Source organism: Melopsittacus undulatus, chromosome 10, assembly GCF_012275295.1.
Source record: "Melopsittacus undulatus isolate bMelUnd1 chromosome 10, bMelUnd1.mat.Z, whole genome shotgun sequence".
Taxonomy (NCBI): Eukaryota; Metazoa; Chordata; class Aves; order Psittaciformes; family Psittaculidae; genus Melopsittacus; species Melopsittacus undulatus.
In genome coordinates, this window is record NC_047536.1 from 31,483,734 (window position 1) to 31,500,923 (window position 17,190).

A 17,190-nucleotide genomic window follows, 5' to 3' on the forward strand; every position below is an offset into this window, starting at 1 on the left:
TGAAGAAGTTTGCTAGGGCTCTTAGAAGAACAGAGAAACTTAAAAGCTCTTAGCACTTAGGAGGGGGATGAATTTGTCTGGAGGCCCAAACTGGCCCCACATTCATGAAGGCTGGTAACTGGAAGCTGGTTTAGCTTCCAGTGGCAGAACCATCTGCAAGGGACCTGGTGGGTTAGGGGCTTTATGGGATGGATTATCTTACACAATGTAGTATTTCTATGGCAGCATGGCATCAGCGATGTGAAACCTGCATTTCAGACCTTTTTATTTTTGTAATAGTCCAAAAAAAACCTGTTTTAAATGAAGATAAAGCTGTGGCTTTGCACGGGCTGACCACATCCTGGGCTGTGCTTGCAAGGCTGCAAGGTGAGGGAAGCAGGTGCCCTCTGTCAGCACCAGTGGCAGCCCTGTTGACAGTGCAGGTCTGGTTGGAGCTGCTCAGTACAGACACTGATGTACTGCAGTGAGTCTTGTGTTATCTCAGCCTGTGTTATCCTGTGCCCTTGCCCACGAGGTGATGTGCTATAGGTCCGTCCTGACTCCTTCCAGGACTGACCGGTGCTCCTGCAGAGCTCTGTCTTGCATGAACCAGAGCAGTAATGCAGCCAGCCTCAGTGTTTGTCCATCCTGCACTGTCTCTAGACTTCCTTCTGGCTGTATGCTGGAGTTTCAACATACTTTTCTGCAGGTGATCCATGCTTAGGGCTGAGAGAAGTGTTTAGTTCAATCCCAGCTCACAAGCATGTCATTAGCACTGTCACTGACTGTGTGTAGTGCCAGGCACATGGGTTAGGCACACTGTTTCCTGTCAAACTTTGGCATGTGTTACTTTCAAGGTAATATGTATCTAAGGTCTGTAAGATCTTTCCTTGGGGGGAAATGGGTGATGCTGTTGTGAATTTCTGTTGATTTCCTGGTGTTTGGTTTTAGTTTGTAATAACTTGCCAGGATCAGATGTCAGCTAAGTCAATAGAGCAAGTGTCCTTTTCCTTCTGAAATTGGTTACTCTGGGTGAATGTGGTGTGGAGATGCTTTCAGCTCTTCTGATACAGCTGACTTTGAGATACAGGTGCCCTGGCTTTCTTGAACTGCTCATCTACAAGCAACCACAATTAACCCTGGCAAATAACAGCTTGCCTGGGCATCAGTAAACAACCCCCACATAATCTGATAACCATTTGCAGTGGAGATAAAAGGAAGCACTAGCATGCTGGCTTAGGGGTCTTTATCAATATGAATCTAGGTTATTCTCAGAAATAACATGTATTAACCTAAATCTGAGATCTACATTTCACTTGAAAGCTCTAGGAACCCTAATGAAAGCTAAGCTTAGCTTCTTTTCATGTTCGTGGGCAGATGGTGAATTAAAAGCTCTGTATTGCTGATGGACAGATGGTGTGGTGACCAGTGCAGTTAATAGAGCTGTGCTTGTGCTTTTGTTACTGTCTGCTGAGCCTTCTTCAGCTGCTTTGAGAAGTAGGTGTTCTGTGTTAGCCTGAATCTCTCTCCTTTTCCAGGTGATTTGCCTTAAATACCAATGAAGGAATGTACTGATGTATTTGTAAAGCTATTAAAATGAATCTGCATTGCTTCAGTCTGACATAAGCTAGCATTTGAACGGGGACTGTAGCTAGTTCTTTTCCTCTGCTGCCTCCCATCCACATGAATAAAGTGTTCTGCTCTCCAGCACACACTGTGCAGAAAAGGACCTGGACCTGGCGTGTGGAGATGGGACTGGGATTTGGCAGAGTATTTGCAGAAAGCTCACAGGGAATGGAATATGTAGGGATAAGTGAGTCCAGGACATGTGGAGTTTAGCTGAATCAAGAAAGACAAGCCGTAAGTAAACTCATGGGGAAGAGAAATTAAAGCTTCTCTGTAAAACAACGTGCTGTGTGTTGCTGGAGTTCAATGAAAATGTTGAGTTTGGTGTTGCCCAGAATGAAACACAGCAAAATGTTAACAACAGACTCCAGCGAGGCTTTAGTAAAGTTTGTTCATCCTTGCCCTATCTCTGCTTTATTTTGCTTGCTGGGCACTAGGAGATGCCATTCTGCTAGTGAGGGGTTGCTGCAATACCCCATCATGTACGTTTTCTGATGTCATAGACATTGAATCAAAACTGTTCATTTTTGAATGGCATCATTAAAGCCAGCTTGTGATTGCTACACAGTGGTGCTGAATGCAAGATGTTGGTGCCTTGAAAAAGGGTTCGCTTTCCCTGTATGAATAACAGGGAGTTATTCTTGCCAGCACTGAAGCATTCTGTCTAGGATATTGAGGACGATTGTTCTTCTGATTTATACAATGACTTCTTTTGTTCTCTTGTTCAAAGTGCTGGAGTGAATTTTGTTACAACACAGAAGATGTTTTGATCTAGAAAGCAAGCTTTTTCAATGCCTTCTAAATTAGGAGCTGCCCCCAGTCTTACTAAAACTAGTGTCACCACTAAAGTGCTGGCTTTGGCTTCTGCTGAAATCACAGCAACAAATACTGTAAAGCTAAAAATCAGTAAGATTCTATTTTACCTAGGATTTTTTTTTTTCATTACTCTTATTTCTTGGGAGGTTTTTCCTGTGATTTATCTCAGCACTGTCTTTCCATCTCAAACCAGTTTCTGTACAGCTGCAGTGCTGAGTTCTATACAGCAAGCAGGGCTTGCACCGAAACCTGATTCTTATTTTTAAACACGAGCACAATCCTGCCATGGGGTTTACTGAAACATTACTGTTGCTTTCTGGATGCTCGTGACAACAGTGTGCTAAAGAGGCTGATTATGCAGATGTGGTATTTGAAGTTCCTGTGCTTTTTTTGTTCTTGTCAGGGAGTTGTTACAGCAAAGCAAATGCATGTGCTTTAGGTTGAGAAAGGGATTTGCCTCTTTCCTGCCTTGAGAAAAATGAATGGTGCCTCTCCACTACCAGTGACTGATCTGTTTCCATCAGTTACACAACACCATTAATGGTATTTCAGAGCAGGTACTGGGTAATTGCAATGCTAGTTGCATTGCAGCCAGACTCTGTTATGGTTTTTAGGGACACTGAAGGTTTGGAGACACAGGACATGGCCCTGCTTTCTCTTCTTCAGGAGGTTTGAAGATGTTCGTGGTCTTCAGTAAGATACTGAAATGCAGTTTGACACAGCATGTCATAGGTGGACTGTCCTAGGCTGGAAACACGGCCCCTGGCTTAGCTTCCAGGTTGCCTTTAGGGGTTAAGGTGATCTGAGGTCCAGCAGTCACACCAGATGTTTTTAGACTTGCCTGTGTATTAGCACATTCAAATGTTCCTTGAGTAGGATTCAGGTTTACAGAAGCTGTGTGCCTGCAGGTTGTGGCACCTCGAGCCCGCTGTGCAGGGGGTGGAGGAGTGCTAGAGGCATCAGCCTGTTCTGTTTGCAGCCCAGGAGGAAGGCAGCAGCTTGATTCTCTGCTGATTCAAAATAGTGGTGCAGAGTGCTGGGAGAAAACCAGCTCACTGCCAGACTTGGGCAGATGAAAGCTGATGTCATCTTGGGCAGATGAGAGCTCATCTCATCAGGAGTTTAATTCATCCTGCACTATTTATAGATCTAGGCAGGCCCAATTTCCTGCATTACCTCAGAGAGAGGGGATTTACCCTCAGAGCAGGAGTAAGAAGCACCACATTTTCCTAAATCTATGCTGTGTGCCTTGCTCATGATATTGGACGCTTTACTGGGTGCAAGAAAGTTGTGGCTTTCACTGCTGCTTGGAATACAGGCAGGGCAGCAGCTGGAGGAATACATCTTACTCCATCTCTGGCATGTTGGTGTTGTCATTGATTGCTTGTTGGGCTCATTATAGTGTCATTGCAGAAGTTTGTGATGTGGGAGCAGAAGCCCGAGCTCTCAGCTGTACTGCTGTTGTAGGTCACTTGACTTGAGTACAGTTGACTGCAGAGGCAGGATCTGTTCTCCAGCAGAACGTGTGTTTTGGCAGTGATTGACACAGGGTTGCAGGTACTATACCAGGTCTGTCCTTCAGCATCACGTGCCTTTGGAGGAGAAACACATAAATGGGGGTAGCCCTGCATCACCTTTGTCTCCTGGTGCTTTTGCTGTTTGTGTAACCAGATGACATACATCATTCTTCTGCTCCTCTTGATTCTCACCCAGCATTTCTCTAATTTAAGCCTTAATCCCATTACACAAAGTACTAGAAACCATTGCCTGCTTGCATAGAACATATTTGGTTTTCTATTAATAAATTTCTGCTCTGTATGGAAATGAATAATTTAGTTCAAGATGTTGCTTTAAATCTGATTTAGGCTTGCTGCCCACGCAGCCGTCTCCTTCAGCTCTACTATATCCAGAATAGCTTTGCACAGAGAGGAGGTGGTTAAGCACTTACCTACCAACTGCCTTAAGGTCGGTGGTACTGCCATGGTAAGAGTTACCAGATGGAGATGTTGATGTTTTACACTCTTACAATATTTTTCCTTAGCTTATAGGCATAGTTTGTGGTGTTGTTTTAGTTATATGTAGAAATTTGAGGGAAAAGAGCAAGACAATGGAATCTCTACTTTAATCTCTCTGTGGTTAACAGCTGTAACAGGTTGCCTAAGGAGCATGCTGCAGTTGTTTTCTACCTTTGCAACGACTGGCAAAGATGACATGAAGTAAATAATCCTGTAGCTACACTATCACTGAAAAAGAGGAAAACCTGATCTGGGTAATCTGTCTCTGCTCCACTTCACAGCAAAGCAGCAGTTGGCAGTTTTCTTTGCCTTAGGTGAACCTGAGTGTCCTTAAGCTGAAAGGCTTTTGGGCTTGTTTCTGGCCCTCTGCTAGTTACAGACATTCAACAAGCTTGAGCAGGGCGCAAGGAGTAAGCACCTTGCTGCTCAGTGTTCTGCCAGATTTGAATGTGAAAGCTGAATAATTGCAGGGATTTCACAGATGTGTTCTTTATTTACAGTCTCCAAATTAAATCAACTCTCAGTTCTTCTCCAGGGAATTAATCTTGAACGTTGAGCAGCTTCACATTGGGACTAAAACTCATCTGGTAATACCAGAAAAGAAGCTTAGTAAATTAGTTGTGAAAAGCACTGTTAGTATGAATTCTCATCATTAATCATTCCCACTGTGAAACAAATGGCTTACTACAGACTTTAATAACTTTTGAAACCTAAGCTCTCAATCACACTCTGATGTAGAGCAGAGGGAGCATGGCTGGAATTGGCAGTCCAGCACCCTGGTACCTCTGTTTGCTGCCTGGGTGTCTCTGGAGCTCAGGGGACCCCTGCATCTGCTCTTGGATGCCTCATTCCTTCACTCAGACCTGTTAATATGGAACACTTTTGGTGATACCTGTCAGTGGCACTGTCATTGCTTCCCTTCCTGGCCACAGCATGGCAGTCAGAGATGATTCTCCCTGCTTTGAACCCTTTGCCATCAAGGTGTGCATCTACTTCTTTCCATAATCAGTCCCCCCATACAATTAGACTCTGGCAGCCACAGCTGGGGGTGTATTTTCCTCCTCAGTTTAAGAATCAAAGATGTTAAGGCTGGGAGACAGGACAGGGGTAGGAAGCTTCAGCTGCTCTCTGACCATTGCACAGGGACATGAGACCAATACTCCATTTTAGCTGCAAACTTCCATGGAGCAACACATTAGGGAGCCCAAAGGAGGAGAAGCCACTGATGTGATTCTGAGATGGGCAGAGAAACATGTTCAAAAAGAGCTGTTCTGTGACGGGAATCATAATGTGCTCCTTCAGAAAAGAAAAATATATGGAAAACTTCACTGGTTTTGCGTTCAAAATTCAAAACAAGAACTGCACAGAAATGGAGAAGCTTATTGAAAATCAGCTAAGCAGAGAGGAAATGCCCACCATCTATCACTGGAGACAAGAGGAATGGTGCGGGGAAGCCAGCATGACTAAACAGAAGGGCATGGAGGCTGTGGAGAACAAAAACGTGTTTTTCAAAGAGCTGCAGAAGATGGGGAAGGTTATAAACTGCACATGGAATAGATGAACAGAGCAGGCAAAGGGAGGTTTGAGAGGTGACTTGCAAAGGGGTTTAAAAAAACAACAGTCGTGTTTCAGAGCTATCAGAACCACATGAGGCAGTTTGGAGAGCTCCTGACTGCTCAGGCTCTGAAGGGAGGGTCAGGGAGGATGCAGCCAGAGCAGAGGAACTGAATTGGCTTTTTCTGCACCCAGGCTTGTCACAGAGCTGCTCACAGAGGTCACAGTGGTGAATGCTCCTTGTGAGGAGTCGGCAGAGACCCTGCCTTAAACTGCAGTGCCTGTTGAGAGGCCATAAAGTAGATAAAATATATGCCTTTAAAGCAAGTGCCAGGACTGGATGCATCAACACAGGAGTTTTAAATGAGTTTAAGGATGAAATAGTTGAGTTATGAAGTGAGAGGTTACGCTCCTCGGCTGAAGCTGCCATGGTGCCCTGAGGGCTGCAGTGCTTCACATGATTTCCAAAATAGATCCCAGAGGAGTTCTGGGAATTCACTGGCCACCTGGACCAGACAGACTGATAAAACCAGCAAGAAATATCGTGGATGAATCACACTGATAAATATTGGGAAAGGGTCAGCATGGTTTTTGGAGCGGGAAGGAGTCTTCTGCAGAGCTGCTGGAATTCTTTGGAGGAGTCACTAACCATATAAATAAGGGCAATTCAGTTGATGCAGCCTGCTTGGATTTCCAAAAGGCAAAACCCCTTACCAAAAGGAGATCCTAAGATATATGTCTTAAGGGATTCAGATGGCCATGCAGTCAGAGGAGAGGTCCTTTCGTGCATGAAATACTGGTTAAAAGGAAAAAACCTCAGACAAACAGCAGCTACTTTCACAGCTGTTTGAGATCAGTAGAGGAGCACCTCAGGGATCTGTGTTAGGCCCTGTTCTGCTTAAATCTGCTCTTAAATGATCTGGACTAAGAGATGGAAGGTTCAATGGAAAACTTTATCTGCCTTTGGTTAAACATAGAGTGTGATGTACATTGAGCAAAACCATCCTACAGTGGAATATTAAAGTGCAGGCTCAGGGTTGATGGTCACCCAGAGGCATAAGACCTTAATGTGAGAGATGAGTGAAAATGTCAGCATGGGGCTCATAGCTTTCAACAAAGCAAATCAATTCTTGTTTATCAGGAGCAGAGAACAAAGTGACCTCATTGTGCTACTGTGAAAACACACAGTGCACCCATGTGTGATTGATGTGCCACCAGCCCCTTGTCTGAGAGAGGACAGAGCATGGTGGGGCACTTCTGGAGACCAGTAGCATGGTCAGAACACAGCTGCTGTGCCAGGGCCAGCTGGATGGTCCAGAGCACATCTGCCCAGAAAGGGGCATGTGAAGAGGAACTGCAGCAAGCTGTTAGGTCACCACATCTGGAGGGTATGGAAGTGGGGTCAGTTGTTCTCCATCTTCCCAAACCAAGGACTGGGAGATCTCCTGCAAAACCAGCAGATATCAGATGGGAAAAGAAGTGATTCTTCACCCTGCAGGTTGTTAAGCTTTGGCTTTCCTGGTCACGGGGTGAGGCAGGTGCCAGAGGCACAGGAAGCAGGAGGTGACTGCCGAGTTCTCAGATGAGAAGGTCAAAGTGCAGACCATACCTCCAGTTCAGGAAGTCCCTTTTGACCTATGGATTGTTGGAGGTTGAGAAGATGAAGGTTACAAAATGCAAGTGTTGGAGAAAGTATCACTGCATGCTTGCTCTCTTTGATTTTCCCTATGCCTTAAAGTGAGTCCAGGGGGGCTGGCTGGACCATACCAGCTCCATACCTCCTGATCCTCCTCCATCAGCAAGCTCCTCACCCATGCCCTGAGGGAGCTGCTAGTGTGAAGCAATGCTTCCCAGCTTGAGTTGATCAGTAGCTGCTGCCTGCACAGGACTCAGGTCTCTGTTCCATCTCCGCAGCAGCACACTGCTGTTGGCATGCGTGTCACAAGCTTTGTGCCTGCGGGCTGCAGAGCAGAGGTTGCCTCTGCTGTCGAGTTCTGATTTACAGCAGGGTGTCTGCAGCTGCTGGTTATTTTTTTGCCTACTGTACGAATAAGGGCAGAAGATAAAATCTCGTCAGAGAAACCTCTGATAAAGTTTCCACTCCCTAGGTGAAAAAAATTTTACCCAGCTTTACAAAACAACTGTAGGTCACCATCTTCTCTCATGTTCATCTCCTTTAGTTTGCAGACTACACATTTGTTATGATCCGGCTGTCTCCTGGCCACATCTTTTTTGCCTGCCTTCTGCTGTCACTGCTCATTATGGACCAGATCAGTGTTCAGGCCCTAGCTGGAGTTAGGCAGCTGCAAGGTACCAAAATCCTTGAATCACCATTCAGGCTACACTGCTGCAGTGTGCCAAAGCTGGCCTGAACAGAGACCAGCACCAAAGCATGCCAGCGTCTGAGCAATGAAGATGACAAACATACTGTCCAACACTGCATTTCTACAGGAGCAGTGGACAAATGGGTGAGAATACGCAGAATTGTGGTTAGGTGACTGGGTGGCACAGGCAGGATGCCTCACTGGGTGGCTGGAGGGGAGGAATGTCTGCAGGAAGGACGTGAGGAATGAATGTTTAGCAAGGGCAGAGGGTGTTCTGTCACTGAGCACTCTGGCACCTGTTGTAAGAGGGTTATTCCACTCCATGCTAATGATGCAATTAAATAATAACTGGGTTTTGGCCAGTTCAAGTAGTAGTTGTATCTTACAAGTGTGGAGACTGTTGTTGCCATCCTAAACGTGATATCAAGCTCTATATTAAGCATCTGCCTCATGCTGTCCTTTGGCTTTGGTATGTAGAAGAGAACTGCTTCGGAGAAAAGCGTGTGACAGGGAAGTCATGTGTGCAGTAACTGTGTACTCTGAAAAGGGTTTTGTCCTTTGCAGTCATAGGTCAGGATAGAAGCCCTGAAGCTACAGGGCAAGGTTGCAGGGAAAATAAAGTTCACTAGGAAAATGGACATAGTGTTTATTACCTGTAGGGAAGCTGGGTGTAAAACTCAATCTTACCATCTCTAGGTAGTCTTGAAAAGGAGATCATTGCAGCATTGCAATGTCTAGCTAAAGAAGTGGGTGAAAGAGAGATCTGACAGGGCTGCAGACTGCAAGAGCTTTGCTGAGCTACCAGCTGCGGGTAGGAGAACACTGTTAGAGTGTGGATGTGACCCATACTGCTGGCCCTCAGGGTTCCCTGTAGCACAGGCTGCACATGTAACACAGAGATTCCTTCTTCTCTCTCTGCAGGAACATGACATTGAGACAGCTTTTGGAGTGGTCCATGTCACCATGCGGGGCATGCCCAAGGGGAACAGACCTGTCATCCTCACATACCATGACATTGGCCTCAACCGTAAGCCCTTGTGTTCCCAGGACCCTGAAAAAGTGGTTGGTTGTGGTGGTTGCTTTTGAGTGTGGGGATCAGCAGGACTGGCTTGGAGCTGAGATGAGACAGGTCATTCCAGGATAAAAAGATAAAGGTCCTCAGGAGAGGAAACATGTGGCACTCCCCTGTCCTTTCCAACAGCCCTTGAAAGGTAGGGCCAAGGTGGAAATAGGTCCACCCACCCCACTATAGTGCTCTGGCTGACTTGTTGCACTGTGTGACACAAGGCGTCTGTTCCCTGGATGCTGGGCAGATAAACAAGTCCCTTCGACAAGGCTGCAGAAGTTGCTCTTTCCACCCAGCATGTACTGTTACGTTCACCCCAGAGCTCCTCACTATGTATTGTGAGTACCCAAGTGCTGCTAGGCCCTGTTTTCCAGGGCATGCATGCTGGGGTGTCATTTATCTGCTTGTCCTCCAGTGGTGGCATTACTTTGCTAGGACTGGGTGCTGTGTTGTGGTCAGGGGCACAGCAGTGTGTGTCACCTAGCACCCATTGCCCCACAGACTCAGCAGCAGGGTTGGGCTCATGCAGGTGTGTGGTGCTGTGGTGTTTGGAGGGTGGACTGCAATAAAACTTCAGGAAATGTCTCATTTCCTTTTGTTGTAGACAAATCCTGTTTTAACGCATTCTTTAACTTTGAAGACATGCAAGAGATCACTCAGCATTTTGCTGTGTGCCACGTGGATGCACCAGGCCAGCAGGAAGGAGCCCCACCATTCCCTTCTGGGTAAGAGCTCTGCAGGGACTCTTGTTGTTCCAGACATGGTCTGGATTGCAGTCTGGACTGAGGTAGCACCCAGTTTAAGCCAACCAGACTGCCAGGATGAGGGCAGTGGGAGGCAGCTTCCAGGAGCAGAGGAAATGAGGAGATGAGGAGGCTTCTCAAGGGACATTCAGAGAGCCTTGCTAATACTGGTGCACAGGTAAAGCCCTCACTAGTGGTGAGTGCTGGTACCAGCTTTTTGACTTGAGCACCAGCCCAGCACACTGCAGTCTGGCTGCCATTCCATGCTCCATCTGTCCATCCTCCCACAGAAGTCTGACTGGCCAAAAAACCACAGTTCTATGTTGGTCTTGCTAAGAGGGATGGGATCCATGCAGTTGGCTGGAATACACGGTATCATTGCAAAATAATCACTTAGCCTGTCAGATGTTGCTTGTTTTTTCTACCTTGGCTAGAAATGGATGGTGACCTCTCTCAAGCTGTATTTGGAGTTCCTTTGACTTTAGTCTCTCTTGGTTTTCAGGTACCAGTATCCCAGCATGGATGAACTGGCTGAAATGCTGCCTGCTGTTATGACACACCTAAAGTAAGTCTCTGAAAGGAAACAGGGTGAGCCAGCTGGATGCAGCCATTCCAGCACTTATTTCTATCCCTGCTTGCAACATCTGATATGCTCACCGAGTTGTCCCAAGAGGTCTGAGCAACTCCTAACCTGTGTAACCCTGTCTGGTTCTTATGCTGGGAACACTGTCTGCCACATGACACAATTTATGGCTGCTACATCATTGCTGGATCGCTTTGAAAATGAACCATAAGTGAACAGTTGGATGCAGAGAGGGGAGAGGCTTTGCCTCTAGGGATGCTTTGCTGTGAGCTTGTTAGCCTTGCTGATTGGGAAATGCCTGTATTTCAGCCTGAAAAGCTTCATTGGGATTGGACTGGGAGCTGGTGCTTACATCCTCAGCAGGTGTGCAGTAAGTATCTCTTCATTTCCTTGTGATTTCTATGAGCTGTGGTCTTCCTCTGCTCAAACAGACCATTTGTGGGGCAGGGGCAAGGTAGCAGGCAGTAATTACAGTAGGCCTGCAGGGAGCCATGTGAGAGCTGCTTTGCATCCAGATGGTTAAATTGGAGCAGCCAAGATTACTCTGAACCTATGCCAGACATGGGGAGATTGTAATGTGATGTCCTTGAGTCAGCAGAGCCCATCCTAGCTGCTAGGAATATCCAGTCTCATGTCTCCACAAAGATTGCTGCATTGCTGTCTGCTGTCTCTAGTGTTTGTGACACCAAACAATTGATTTGGTGATGTGCTGTGAGCACTGAGGAGGAATGTACTTTTTCACTGTAAGTAGATTTTACACTCCCCTTTTGACAAGAGAGTGCTAGCTTTATCTGGGTACTTACTTGTACATTCCTCTCTAGGGGAGTGTTTATAACCACTTGAAATCATTGGAGGTAGTTCAGCAGCCCAGGAATTTGTCTGAGTCTTTCAGAGACAGTGTTAAAAAAGACAAATACAGAAATTTGATGTTCTCAGTGAGAACACTCAGTGTTGCTGAGTGCAGAGTTGCCCGTTATTTAGGCCATTATTGTTTCTTAAAGCCACTTCACCATGCAGCTGCTCTTCTACCAAAAGTTCTCTGCTTCCCATTTCCCCCAGTCAGGGTTCAGCCTGAGGTGGTGTGAGGCACTGGTGGTTGCTGTTCCTTGCTTTTGATATCTTGTATAGTTTTCAGTCTTGCTGAAGAGAAGATAACACAGATAAGCCTTTGTCCTCAGCTCAGTTAAGTGCAAGAAAGCCTTTATCATGCAACCTGGATTGCAGGCCATTTCCTGCAAGGACAGTGTTTCCTTCTGTTCAACCTGTGCTAATCTGTACCATGGAGCAGAAGAGCTGGTGCAACATTTCAGCCTTGGAGTGAGCCTAGAGCTCAAAGTTCCCTGGCTGTGTTAGAGTGCTGGGTTTGTGTTTGCAGATCTCAAGGTATTTTGTACCCGTGCTCCCTATACACCCCCAACATAAACTGCAGGGTGCTGGGGAGCAGCAGAAGGATGTGCCCTCCAGGCACAGGTGTGTGCCCAGGTCCTTCCTGGAGGTCCTGGTCCTTTCCTGGAGGAAGAGTCACTACTGACAGCCCTGTAATGCACAGGAGCCTGAGCAGGACCTACAGCTGCACCAGATGCATGGGTCACCAGATGCCTTAGGCTGCAGGTCAGGTATGTGTGAGCAAACAGCCCCTCAGTGCCAGCAACTGAATGAGTGAGGTCTAGTTGGGAGCTAGCTTTGGACCAGGCTCTGAAAAGACCACTGGCTGCCCAGCACAGGAAGAACTCCCCATTCAGCTTTCATTTAACTGTCTTTCTTTTGCAAGAAGCTTTCTAGCTGCTGTGCCTGCCATTGCCCCATGTGTGAGCTGAATGACCTGAGTGTGCCTGTGCTCTCTCTCCCCTCAGCTCAGCCACCCAGACCTGGTGGAGGGACTTATTCTTATTAATGTTGATCCATGTGCAAAGGGCTGGATTGACTGGGCAGCATCCAAGGTGAGATTCTCCTTCCCCTGCACGTATCCCCTCCACAATGCTTAATGAAGAGTGTGTAGAGTAAGCAGAAAAAGGACAGAGTACAGGAATGTGTTTGTTTCCAGCAAAAACTGTACAATCCCATTTCTGTCCCTGCTGCATTCCCAGTCTGGGTGTAGTACAGCCTCAACTGTAGGAGTAGGGGTGGGTGCAAATGAGAAATCCTGGTAAACTGCTTAGAGATGAGTGGCTGTTGGGCACTTGGCTCTTGTCTGGGTTAGTACTCATGCTTGTAGGCTTTGGCTGAGGTTGAATGGATCTCTTAATTATTCTGTTATTCTGGCCACTTGCAGTTATTTAGGGTTCCAAGTTTCTGTAGGGCTTGTGTGGGCACAGGCTCCTTTAGAGTCTTGCACACCCATCCCATTTACTTCTTATATTGCTTGAATTATTTCTTTGTCATTTTCCTTCCTCTGAGAAGCTGCTTTGAAGTTTGTAATGAAACTGCATTTTCCAGTTACTGTTCCTCCTTCTCATTCATGGTCACTTCCAGTTTTCAGGCTGGACAACCAACATAGTGGATATTGTCTTGGCGCATCATTTTGGCCATGTAAGTACCCAGCAGGTGTTAATGTTGCCTGTACAACTGTATATGGGACTATAACTTCTCTATGTACCTGCTCTGAAATAGCTATTTGGTCTCTGAGATAAGGGTCACCACAGATAGTACTGTCCTCTCTGTATGTTAAGCTTGCATCAGGGCTTTGCCCATTGCAGGTGAATGCATATCCCCATGCTTGGCCTGTGTGTTCCCAGACATGTTAAGGCAGTAGTATCCCACACACACTAGTGCTAGAACTGCAGAAACAAGTAGGAGCCAGTTCTCTGAAGCCAGCACAGAAGTGTTTGGGCTGTGGGTAGAGCACAGATCAGCTGGGAGTTGACAGAGGGGTATTGTATGTGTTCAGATGTTGAACTGCTGCATTCCACTCTTCAGTTTCAGCAGGGGCAAACCAGCCCCTCCTAAAAACTTTGGATACAGAAATGCCTTCTGTTTGGGATTTGCTGGCTTCCAACCAGCAGGCTTACTGGACAGCTGAAAGGGTCTGTGCATCACGCACACTATATACGACACGCAGCAGATCAGTCCCTGACCTGAAGCCCTGCTGCATCAACACACATCAGTGCTGGTGGGAGTCACGTAGCTTCCTCCTGCTTAAAGCACATCCTCTCTTCCTGCTTTCAGGCCCTTCATTATATGTAATGCTTCCTTGCATTCCGTATTCTCTCTGTCTCTCTCTGGCTCTCATTGGAACGCAGTTTCTTCATAGAACTGTGTGTTGGGATTAAATTTTCCTTCAGTCCCAGTCTTGTGGCCTACCTGTAGTCACCTGCCAAAGTATGGCACATAACAGTCGTGTCACAGAAACTCTTCGTGTCTCCTACTAATGCAGTCTGGAGTCGCTGCCCTTATGTTATTGTCCACAGGGAAATTATGTGCATGGAGGCAGTTTAATGCTTCAGAATTTTTATGAGTATCATTTCTTTACTTGTGAAAAAGGTGATGTTCCCTGACTTCAAATTCTTCTGCCTTTGTACAGGAGGAGCTGCAGGCAAATCTAGATTTGATCCAGACATACAGGCTTCATATCGCACAGGACATTAACCAAGATAACCTTCAGCTGTTCCTCACCTCATACAACAGGTACAGTTACTTTTTTGCTTTCTAGATCACTCCCACAGCTTTCCTGCTTCTGTATGTTTTATTCTGTTGGATACTATGTCATATGAACCTTTGTCCTAAGCTTAGCATTCAGCCATTATCCTGCACCAAGCTCAGCCCTCATGCCTGAATGACCTTTTCATATACCTCAGTAGATCATCTCTCTAGGCATACAGCAAGCTTGCCATGAGAGTATGGATCCTGTTTTCTGGCAGTGCTTGCTGGGGCCCCTGCTCTTAGTCAGACACAGGGAGTGATAACCTGCTGCCTGGGCGCTGGGGCCAGCACTCCTGCTTGGATTTTGTGTGCTCCCACAACAACCAGGTTCCTCTGCTGCGTTGATGGTGAATTATTTTGTCTTTCAGTCGCAGAGACCTGGAAATTGAGAGACCAGTTCTTGGCATGAATGAAAACACTGCAAAAACACTCAAGTAAGTTGCTCTGAGTCAGCCTGTTTCAGGTACTTACTGTGCAGTCCTCTCAGCAGAAAAGGTGTTACTGCTTCTCAGCAAGAACCCCTCAAGCCCAGACACAGCAAAGACTGTCCAAGCCCTTTCATTAAGAATACACTTTGTTTCTGCAGAAGGCAGAGTCAGGGAAGTAAGTGTATCCACCAGCAGTCGCTGTGTTTCCCAAGCTGTTAGTTTGGCTGTTTTGCATGGAAACTTAGGGAGGCAGGTTGTTCTTTGGCACCACTGACTGCTTTCCCCCACCTTGCTGAAGAAATCACATGTGTGCAACAGAACTGGCAGTTGGTGTGCATGGAGAGGGCAGTGGGGGTGTACGTGCAAGCCCTGGAGGATGTTTTGGTGCAATAAAATGTCATGTTGTGGTGGCAGACAGGGACTTTGCCTGAGCATTGTTGAACTTTCATGAGGCTGTTGGTTCACAGAGTTCAAACTTCTCAGCAATCCCTTTGGAGCACTGGGAGTAACATCTTTGTTTTGGTTTTTGACCAGGTGCCCTGCCTTGCTGGTGGTTGGTGACAGCTCACCTGCTGTGGACGCAGTGGTATGTACACACGAACTCTTTCCTGTCATGTCATGAGCCCTAAAAATCACTTGGAAAACTTGCCTCACCCAGCAGTGCTTTCACCATGCCCAGAACTAGGCACAGAAAGTGGCTTCTTGTCTCAGGTGCTTTTCTAGTCCTCCAGCTATTGAGATGTATCAGTTATTAGTGGGAGTCCTTGTACCCTATCATCTTGCTCAACAAGTGATGGAGAGAATACCTTTCAGCAGTCCCTGAGCTCTGCCAGGCTGCTGCCTAGAGTCACGAATTACTGTTCTATTGCTGTTGTACTGAGGCTACCTGGGGTTTAAAAATAAGCAGTGTGACTGCAATTCCTGTGGTGGGAGTCTGCAAAAGTATGTCTTCATAGGGAAGGCAGCACTTAGAGGCATCTCCTTCCTGTTGTTCTCTGTAGGCATCTATAACCCACTTCCCTCCCAGCACAGTTATAAGTGAGGCATGGAACATTGCAGTGTGGTTGTGGTGGATGTTGCTCCTCCCCTTCAGATGGTGATCATGGGGAGACCAGGGGGTTGTGACCAAAAGCAGTTGTCTTAAGGAACTGTGAAAGAATGCAATCTCCTGAAGCAGTAGCTTGGACCCAGGAGTTGTGCATGGAGAACTGCTGCAGGGCTTTTCTGGTCATGGCCTGTTCCCTTTTCATCAGTCTGCTCTGGAAGTCTGAGACTTTCTGCAAGTTTTGAATTTGCTACTGTACTACCCCTGAGGATTCTCACCACTTCCCAGCCACAGCAGGTGAAGTTCTCAGTCCTTCCTGGCTCTAGAGAAGCTCTCACTGCTGAAGACAGCCACTGCTTCTTGTTCAGCTGCCCCACATGTTATATCTCACTCCTCGAGTTTTCTGTGTGATGTCATGTCCCTACTTCCTCCTTTTATTTTAGGTTGAATGCAATTCACGTCTTGACCCAACCAAAACTACCTTTCTGAAGGTAAGTGCTGCTCCAGAATCCATTCCAGCTCCATAAAGACAGTACTTTTGCTGAGGCCACTTCCACTTAGGTGCCTTCCATACATTTGGCTTTAAGAAGTTTGTGGACAGTCATTCAGGGCTGTGTTTCTCCTGTGTGGAGCCAGACTTGGGAGAGGAGAGTTTATCAGGGTGTCCCTGAATCCCTGTTTTATGACCACTTCTCTGTTATATCCAACCAGCAGGGAAGACCTGCTGAGAGATAGCAGAAGTGCCCTGCCTGCTCTCTGCCAGCAGCAGCATCACTTCTAGCTTTATTCCAATCCTTCCCATCCTCACCTGTGTCTGTGTAGTGTGCCCGACAACTGCTGCATAGAAGTGCAAAGTGACAGGTTTGGGAAGAGTGGCAGGAGCTGGAATGGTCAAGGGTTACTCCTGGACCTAGAGTATGGCTTGAGATCACTTGGTAATGCGGCTTCCAAGGCGCTGGGTTCCTTCAGCAACAGGCTCTCAGGAGGTGCATCATTGGTCCCTGTTATAGCTTTAGAGAGCAAATGACACAAGTGTGGCTCATGTGGCAATGCAGCCTCATGCCATTGCCCTGGTGGGGTGGGCAGTGCTGTCTGGGTCTGGGGTTGTGCTCCTGGGGTAGGAAGGACAGTTCAACCTCCCTTTGTTTCCTGTTGCAGATGGCTGACTGCGGGGGCCTGCCCCAGGTGGTTCAGGTGAGAAACACCTCTCAGCTCTCCCTCAGCATCTGGGCTGACAGAGCCCCTTGCTCTGCTCACACTAAAGCTGCACTTTCTGTTTTCACAGCCTGGCAAGCTGACTGAAGCCTTCAAGTACTTTGTGCAGGGAATGGGCTACAGTAAGTGGCAAACACAATTTTCTGGTTTGGAGCAG

The 17,190-nt window shown here is 46.9% G+C and overlaps 1 protein-coding gene across 2 annotated transcripts in view; it reads left to right on the forward strand.

Moving 5' to 3' along the window:
- The window catches only part of NDRG3 (NDRG family member 3), a 46,901-nt gene that overhangs the window by 26,896 nt on the left and 2,815 nt on the right, over positions 1 to 17,190 (forward strand). For both annotated transcript variants that reach the window (XM_031046997.2, XM_005146764.3), the window contains exons 5-16: positions 9,236 to 9,341; positions 9,985 to 10,105; positions 10,626 to 10,688; positions 11,016 to 11,076; positions 12,560 to 12,646; positions 13,179 to 13,235; positions 14,227 to 14,330; positions 14,714 to 14,779; positions 15,308 to 15,359; positions 16,262 to 16,309; positions 16,977 to 17,012; positions 17,104 to 17,155. In XM_031046997.2, coding sequence (XP_030902857.1) covers positions 9,236 to 9,341; positions 9,985 to 10,105; positions 10,626 to 10,688; positions 11,016 to 11,076; positions 12,560 to 12,646; positions 13,179 to 13,235; positions 14,227 to 14,330; positions 14,714 to 14,779; positions 15,308 to 15,359; positions 16,262 to 16,309; positions 16,977 to 17,012; positions 17,104 to 17,155 — 853 coding nt within the window. The remainder of the gene's footprint in view (positions 1 to 9,235; positions 9,342 to 9,984; positions 10,106 to 10,625; positions 10,689 to 11,015; positions 11,077 to 12,559; positions 12,647 to 13,178; positions 13,236 to 14,226; positions 14,331 to 14,713; positions 14,780 to 15,307; positions 15,360 to 16,261; positions 16,310 to 16,976; positions 17,013 to 17,103; positions 17,156 to 17,190) is intronic.